The sequence below is a fragment of the Antrostomus carolinensis genome, unplaced genomic scaffold, assembly GCF_000700745.2.
Source record: "Antrostomus carolinensis isolate BGI_N321 unplaced genomic scaffold, ASM70074v2 scaffold18997, whole genome shotgun sequence".
In the NCBI taxonomy this organism is placed as follows: domain Eukaryota; kingdom Metazoa; phylum Chordata; class Aves; order Caprimulgiformes; family Caprimulgidae; genus Antrostomus; species Antrostomus carolinensis.
The window spans coordinates 55624-64131 of NW_010326888.1; the positions used below are offsets into that span (position 1 = coordinate 55624).

Sequence of the window (8508 nt, forward strand, 5' to 3'; positions counted from 1 at the left end):
AGAGGTGCTGCACCGTGGCAGTGGGTGAGGTGGTCACCATGTGGAGGGACCTTTGTTTATGCAGCTTCAAATGCCCTGGTGCCACATGGATATGACTGCTTTTTTATGTTCTGTTACCAAAATGACTTTAAAATTGTCTGAATATTTTGTGGTCATTAGAAAATCAGCCAAGTAAATCAAGTGTTAAAGCCCAGGCCTGCTGTCAATGTCCTCTTTGGCTTTATAGCCACTAAAGACATTGTTTCAGACGTGCTTAACTTATTTGTGTTTTCTCCTCACCTTTGTCTCCTTCTTACCAATTTGTACAGAGTACTTGGGTCACATTGCAGGATTCAGCAGGGCCAGGTAATAATAAGAACCACATCAAATAAAATCCTACTGTTTTTTTCATAGCTCGTAAATTTTGCTTTTCCACTTCCATGTCAAGGGAAATTTGGTCCTGGAGCCCTAGTAACTGTAGTTACTGGAGCAGCTTACATTCAACAGGTTTTGTCACATTTAAAAGTTTACTGCTGTTAAATAAATTTCCTGTAGAGCTCTTAATCACTGTTATACCAGAAGTTGGCACTTTTTGCCCTGGTGGGAGAGACCCATCCAGCATATTTGGACTGTAGTATCAATTGCACACAAGCTTGTAGCAAAATACCTGCATTCAATTTCCTCCCCAGACTAATGTTACCTGTAGAAGAGTTTGGGTGCTTTTTCTCAGAAGAAGGTTGAAAACCTAATTTTTTTTTAATATGTTGATTTTTTTGATCTCCAGATGAGACCTGCTAGAGCCAAGTTTGACTTTAAAGCACAGACGCTAAAGTGAGTACAGTTTGTTACTGCTGCCTTGAGTGTTCTTCCTCTGCCTTTTCCCCTAGGATGCAGCACTTATGATGTGTTATACAATTGGATCTGTGTTTTGGGAGTGCCTTTCCAGCAACTCAAAGCAAGGTGTCTGTAGTAAGGTGGGGAATAGTAGTATGAATCTTGCAGGTTGTAACCTGTAAAAGACCTTTAGGCAAAGTGCATCTGTATCTCATGTGATTTTGGGGGCAAACCCACCTTCTTTCCTGGAACAAGTAGGTGTTCTGCTCTGAAGGTGGGTGGAGCCATAAGGGAGTGCTCTTGCTGAGCGTTCCTTCTTGTGCCTTGTAAGCAGGATGGCTGGGTGAGACCTTTCTGTCACTGCTCTTGCTGGAGATGGAAAGGATTCCCCAGTGTAGCATCCCTGGTTGTGCTCCGATTTAGGAGCTGGAAGAACTGTGTTAGTCAGTAGCTTACTGTGTAAATCTGCCATACACATGGTCAGAAGAACATAGATATGCAGAACACCAGCATCCTTTTCACTGTGCTAAACATAGCCCAAAGTCAGCAAGGGAGTTAAACAGCTGCCTTGCTTTAAGCACATAGGTGGGCCCTTGACTTGGGACTTTTCTGATTCAGGACCTGTAAGGGTACAGAGTGGTCACTGCTCCTCTGGCATCTGTGAATACACCAGTGGATGTTTCTAGTGGCATTGTTGTACCTCTGAGCCCTGTTGTGGTCCCTCGGGTGAATCACACAGCACTACTTGTTCTTTTTGGGAAACAGTGCTGTGAAGAGAAGGCCTGGAAGGCCTTTACCTCTGCATGAGCCTGGAGAAGCTCTCATTTTAACATTGCAAGGGAGGGAAGAACAGAAGTCAGTGAAGGACCTGCTGTTTTTCTTCTCAGGTGCTAATGTCCTAGGAATATTTTGTTATATGTTCTATAGGTGATGATTTGTAATGATTTACACAGCATCTCCCCAACACCTCTGATAAAACTGAGGGAGATGTAAGGTGTAACTGCTGTGTCCCTTGAGCAGAACAAAGCAGGGTGCCAGGCAAAAGTAAAGGAGAGCTTGTGAAAATCATGTTAGGGAAGGCTGTGATCTCCAGAATCAAACCTTATTGATTGTGTTGATTGTTTTGGTGTGAGGACCCAAGCAGTACATTTATGAGCCTAGTACAAGCTGCCACAGTGGGAGTTCCTCAAGCTGCAGACATTCATAATTTTAACATTGAAGATTGTAGATTGAAATCCCAAGTTTTAGGCTGGGTGAGGTCCATGGTTGCTGACCAGAAGCATAACCACAGGCTGACCAGAAGCTTAATCGTTGAAAGATCAACATTGGTGTATGAGGGGTTTCATTTAACCAGCAAACTAGCTTCCACTAAAGTAATGTGTCTCTTTGGAAGGCACTTGTGACATTACCTGTTTCAAAACAGGAACTGACCACTGCTTGCCATATGCAACATGGAAAGCAGATAATGGCATCTTTTTCTTGACACCATTGCTTCTGGAGGGTGTGTGGTTAGTAGGGCCCTCATAGGCCAGGTTTTTTTGACAGGATGCCCAAAGAGCAAGAGAGTCCCTGCACATCACGATATGAACAGGATAATTCTCAACATGTAGCTTTCACTTTGGATGGAGCATGATTTGTATCAACAAGGCTGATGCAAACCTTGGTACCTAGGGATTGCTGAACAGAAACAGAGCACGTCTGTTTTCCAGTGAAGTTCTGATGGAGTGCTTGTGTTGTTAACAGGGAACTTCCTCTGCAAAAAGGAGATATTGTTTACATTTACAAGCAGATTGACCAGAACTGGTATGAAGGTGAACACCATGGCAGAGTTGGCATCTTCCCACGATCATATATAGAGGTAGCTGCTTTCCTTGCAGGTGTTCTCTTTGCTCAATCCCTTTCTGCAAGTGACCAGTTTATGGGCTTTTTGTATGTGACTCATTTGAGTCTGTTTGTTCATTCTAGCTCCTCCCACCAGCTGAGAAAGCTCAGCCCAAAAAGCCATCACCATTGCAAGTGTTGGAATACGGAGATGCTATTGCTAAGTTCAACTTCAATGGGGATACCCAAGTGGAAATGTCCTTCAGGAAGGTAGGACTTTTGTTGTGTTGATGAACTGAATCCAGACAAATGCTGAAGTTTAACACTAGTAACTTGCAATTTCCAAATGAAAGCTCCAATAAGATGAACTCTGTATTCAGGAAGGATTCCTTCTCATCACCCATGTTTTTACTCCATAGTCATTAAGTAGTGCATTACAGTGAGAGTGGTGCAGGTAGGCTAACTCAAGAAGTGCCAATTGCTTCCTTAGGGATAGCTGAGAAGATACTTTGAGCACAAGTACTGGCAGCCTGGGTCTGCAAAGCAAATTAGATATTCAGTGACATGTCTCCAGTCTGATCCTCTTCAGTGGAGATGCACACAGTCACGTGAGAATGGCAGTATAGAAAAGATGGAAACCAGGTTCACCTTCCTTTGTACTACAAGCCAAATCACTAAGCACAGGCAAGCAAGGTTCTGTGGTATTGAAGTGAGTGGCTAGACCTGACTGGAGAGTAAAGGGGTAGGAATGGGTTGTGTAATGGCTGTTCGGAGCACAGGCAGCCATGTTTAGATTAAGTAGCAGCATTTCTCCATCTCAGACAGTTTTGATGCTCAGATTAGATCTTGTCTGTCTTCCCTTTTAATTATACATGAAGGTGGGGCTTGCAGTTTATATTAAGGATCTGGAAGTCATTTCATTAGTCAGCAAAATGGAAGAGAGTATAGAGAGACCTACACCTCCCTCATACCCCTCAGAGACTCTCATAGTCAGCCTGAGACTGCTGATATCCATTTTTTTTAACTGGCTTTAACCTGCTGATGTCCATTTTTTTTAACTGGCTTTAGCACCGGAAGATTTGCATTTCTTCCTTCTCTGAACTGAAAAATATCATTCCCACCCAGAGGTTAGGGTTAGGACCACATAACTGGGAAACAGGGGAGGCTGAGCGCCATCAATTGTTTTAAGTCAGCTGCATCAAGGTTAAAAATGTGATCTACTTTGGAATGATGAAAATGTTCCTTCCCATAGGGTGAAAGGATCACGTTGATTCGACGAGTGGATGAGAATTGGTATGAAGGGAAAATCTCTGGCACCAATCGCCAAGGCATCTTCCCTGTCACTTACGTGGAGGTGCTGAAACGGCCAGTGGTCAAGAATGCCATCGACTATCCTGACCCACCAATGTCCCTCTCCCCTAACCGCAGTGTGACAGCTTCACCACAGGTATTTGGACTAGATGCAGCCAGTTATAGCACCTTGCAAAACCAAGGGATGTTTCCATTGCTGTGCAAGAAGCTATAATGAAAAAAGCTGTAGCTAAGACTAATGTTTTGTGAAGTAAAAGCCATCTGCTCCCTGCAGTGTGCTGCAACTGCAGGAAAAGGTGATGTTTCATTTACCAGAAAGGTTAATGAACGGGTTACTTGGGGATTTGGAGACTCAGGTTTTCATCTCTGATCTGTAGCTTGAATTCAGGCCAGCTTGAAAGGGCTGCAGTTCACAGCCATCTGAAAAAATTTCACTGCCAGAGATGGAATGAATTGGTGATCCAGCTCTTCCTGAGTGCGTGTTTACACTTTACAGACTGCTGTGATGAGTGAATTTTTTATTGTGATTATTAAGAGGGTATCACAGACTGTTAGAAGTCTGTAGGAGTCATTATGTTGATCCTAGTCAGCTTGAATCAAGCCATATACTTACTCCTAAATGTTCCAGCTCACAACCAAGGTTTTCAGAGACAGGGTCGGGAGAGCAGCCTGTATTATTTGAAATTGGTGCTAAATGAACTCAAGTTTTGAGAGCGGGCCAGTCTGGAATCTTCCATGAATATTAGATTCATTATAAACCATACTGCAGTTCAAACCAGAAATCAGAATGGCAGCAGGTAATTGTCTGGGGATTCCAGAATGGGTGGCAGTGAGTCTCTAAATCCCTTTGTTTTGCTTTCATCCTGCAAATACTCATGCTTGAAGGTCAGCCTATGTGTCTGGGTTGTGGCCATGAGGTTCTAGTGCATTCCCCCACTCACCCACAGGACCGAAGCAAGGTCATTCTGAGGTCAAGAGTGGAAGCAACAAAAGTGTAGAACTGGGATCAGGAGGAAGGGATATATGGTACAGGATGGATGGGAAAGGCTGCCATGACTCATGCTTGGTGTCTGTCTTGATCTTCCCTAAAAGGAGACTTTATTCTTAGCCACTGTGTAAAGAGGAAAGGCTTGTTGCTTGTTTGGGGTTCCCTGTCAAAGGGGACCTCAGCTGAACTTTTCTCTTTGAGCTTGGCAGTCTCTCCATAACTGTGGCCTGTCTGCCACCAGCTCTCTGCGAGCTTTTCCCTTTGATGGAAGGGGTTATGTCCACCTTCTTTTTGTTTCCTTTGCTATTCTTTTGATTCCTTCTCTAGTAAATCAGTTCTCTCCCTTACTTTTTTGCCTAAGTTGGCAGAGGACTGAGAAATGCTCTGATCAGTGCTAATGTAGCTGATCTCACTGATGTAGCTGATGGCAATAGCTAAGAACTCAGTTGTGTGTCCTGCCTTTATAAACATAGGACCTACTTTAATCACCTAAAGACCAAATAGCCACAGCTGGCTTTTTTGATCCCTTTCTCCTCCACAGCTTTAGCAATGAAAATTTCTTGAGGAGCACGCGTTGCCCATGCTAGAGTTGGATAAAGTCAAAATTCATTGCAGCCATGAATTCTGACTGCGTCCACAGTGTAAGCTGCTGTGGCCTCAGCTATTACTGCCAGGCCAGTCAAATGCTGCATGCTGTTACCATGAATGGTGGCTTCAGCTGCTCCCTGAGGGATCTAGGGCATATGGTATGAAGTCTAAGGTCTTCCACAAGACATTTAATGTCTGGGATCCTGGCAAAGGCTGGAGAAGGGTATTAACAGCACAGGTACAGACTGGACTCCATGGTTGGAATAGCTGTGGACAGCACATTGTCCAACACGGTGCATCTGTCTGTGGAAAACATATGCACCATGCTTGGTCACAGATCTGCTCCTCTCCACACTCACTCTCTCTCCTTTTACTTTAGCTTGGTTGTTTTGTATTTTCCTTTATTGTTTTTTTTGTTCATTTCTTTCTTTTTCTCTCCTGCTTTTGTCTCCTTCAAGTCTCCCAGCTCTGAGCTGCTCCATACACCAACTCCTCCGCCTTTGCCTTTTGCACGCCGCGCTTTATCTCCAGAGGTGCAGGCGGTCACATCTGAGTGGATTGCTCTGACCGTGGGAGTGTCTCCTAGCACCACTCCTACCATAACTCCTCCATTGCCTCCTCCACCTGAAGCCTCCCTCTCTCACACTGACTATTTCTTGCCTTCTGCTGCAGCCAGCCCTACCCCCTCGGTCAGCCTCCACCATTCTCATCTCTCTGGCTCCTCGACTCCCAGGTCCATTAAATCCCCATTGCCCTCTTACTCATCCAGACCTCAGTCCTCCGCTCGCAGTTTCTATCAGGCCACTCCACAAAGTGAAGAAAAGTTTGTCGGCTCCCCTTCTCCCAGCATGAGCTACTCTAACTCCCCTCGCTGGGCAGTGGAGAGCCCTGAAAGCATCCTCACAGAGCAGCGTGACACCACTGGCAGCCAAGCCTGGCTCCCAAAGACTAGAGAGGGCAGCAGCAACCCCGAGCAGGGTACTCATGCTGATCCCAAGATCTCTGTTGAGCGCTGCCTGAAACCATCCCAACTAGACATGCGTGTGAGCCCAGAAAAGAGACTTGTGGGTTCCTCTGAGGACAACCAGTTGTGTCAGGAGCTAATGGCTATTGTGCAGGGAGGTAAAGCAGAGAAAAGAGGCGTGAGAAAAGGTGATCTGGGAAAGTTTCAAAGCGGGGAAAAGAAGGTACTTCTCCTGCATGCGTGTGCTGCTCTGAACCCCTAATTTTGACTGGTATGTTGAGGGTTGTGCTGCTCTGCTGGCCAGGCAGAGCCAGTGGCTGCCACATGTTATTTTGATGATCCTAAGACCTTCTTCCAGTGGTCACCAGTGGCATTCACTGGACAGCAGATCAAACAGTTTCAGAAGAGGGCTTAGGAGCAGTGCGATGAAAATTATTTTAGAACAGATAACACGGGACTGACTCAGTTGGTCACATCTAATGAGGCAATTGTCCCAGATAGTGGCTATTACCAGATGTATTAGATGGAAGTATCACACAGGCCTTATGCCCGTATACTTCACTGTGTAGAATACAGGCAATTCCTTGCTCTTCAGAGATTTTCCAGTGTGTAATGGATCATCTTTGGTGATAGGATTTATTTGTTCCTCTTAAAGCCAAGGACTGAAGCGCCTTGTGAATGTCAGCCTGGCTCCTAGAATCACAGCTCCTAGAAAGCTGTCCCCTGTTGATCTTGGAGCCTGTAGTTTAGTGAACCTTAGTCTAGGGTGTGCATGACTAAGTCAGGGAGGCTTGGTTGTTATCTGTGCATTGAGTGGAATTTATAACTTCTGCATTTCCAAAATTATGTGAAAGGATCTAGCCACAAATGACAATTAGACCTAGTGATATTTTTCCCCAAGAGTTTTTAGTTGTATGTAGCTGTAACAATGAATAGCAACATAGAGGAACCCTCCAGTAGCTTCTACATGTCTTCTGCCTCCATTTTTGACAAAGGAGATTTGCCTTACTTCACAGTTCTCAGTTTATTTGAAGTCCATTGTAAGCTACAGCCAAAATAAATTACAGCACCTCCATGTTACCTTGTATAAGAGTGGAAGTTTGGAGAGCTCAAAATCATAGCATTATTAATACTGTCTTGGATGCACTGCAATAGCCTCCATGACATACCCCATCTAGCCAGCATTAAATAATGAGGAACTATGGTTTCTGAGATGACACGTCACACTGGGAAATCTTGTGACAAATTGTTTGATTTCTGCTCCAATCATAATCAGAAGTGTATTGAAAGCTGTCTAAAGACTGTGCTGTTTACCATCTGGATATATTTCTAATAGCATTTTTTACAGGCATAACCTGCATGTTTAAAACAGAATGAGTTGGTCAGCTCAGACAAACTAACTGGAAACAGCACTTGGCCTTGCATGGAGTTGCGTTTGCTGTGTGTGCATCAAATTGACTGGATAGTAGATGCTCTTATCACTAGCAGCGACTGTGATAAGAGAGTGTGTGCCAGGCTGACCAACTTTTCTTTTCTTCAAAAGACTGCAGACTCAAAAGCATTCTCTTCATCTGCTCCTCTCTCTTCCTCTGCCCTCCCTTCTTCTACTGTCGCAACACAGCCACCTCCCAGACTTACACGCAGAGTCAATAAGCCACAGGTAATCATCTTTGCTGATTACTCTTCCATTGCTTAGAGTTGTTTCCATGCCATTGTTTTGTCATGTGCTTGTTGAGCCAGTCATTGATTCCACAGGTGAGATATTTCTCCTGTCATTCAATTCAGAATTTTATTTAAAAAAAAAAAAAAAAAAAACTTCCAGGCTGTGCAGAAGGGCAGGTATGGGCAAAATCTTCAGCAGGTGCAAATCCACATAGCTCAAGTCTGAGTTTCTGCCAGTTTTTACCAGCTGAGGATCTAATTTTCTGTTCCTCCAAAGGATTAAGCCAGGGCTTATTTAGTTGTGACCTCGAGTTCCTACAGCTCCTGTGCATTATAAGGCAGTACTGGTGGCCTTGTTAGC

At 44.4% G+C, this 8508-nt stretch overlaps 1 protein-coding gene across 1 annotated transcript in view; it reads left to right on the plus strand.

Moving 5' to 3' along the window:
* SORBS1 (sorbin and SH3 domain containing 1) overlaps positions 1-8508 on the plus strand; it is a gene marked incomplete at its 5' end in the record, with an annotated part of 69323 nt that overhangs the window by 52064 nt on the left and 8751 nt on the right. Inside the window, 4 exons of the mRNA XM_029085899.1 lie at positions 764-810; positions 2557-2671; positions 2779-2904; positions 3887-4081. Of these exons, the coding sequence (XP_028941732.1) occupies positions 764-810; positions 2557-2671; positions 2779-2904; positions 3887-4081 (483 nt within the window). The remainder of the gene's footprint in view (positions 1-763; positions 811-2556; positions 2672-2778; positions 2905-3886; positions 4082-8508) is intronic.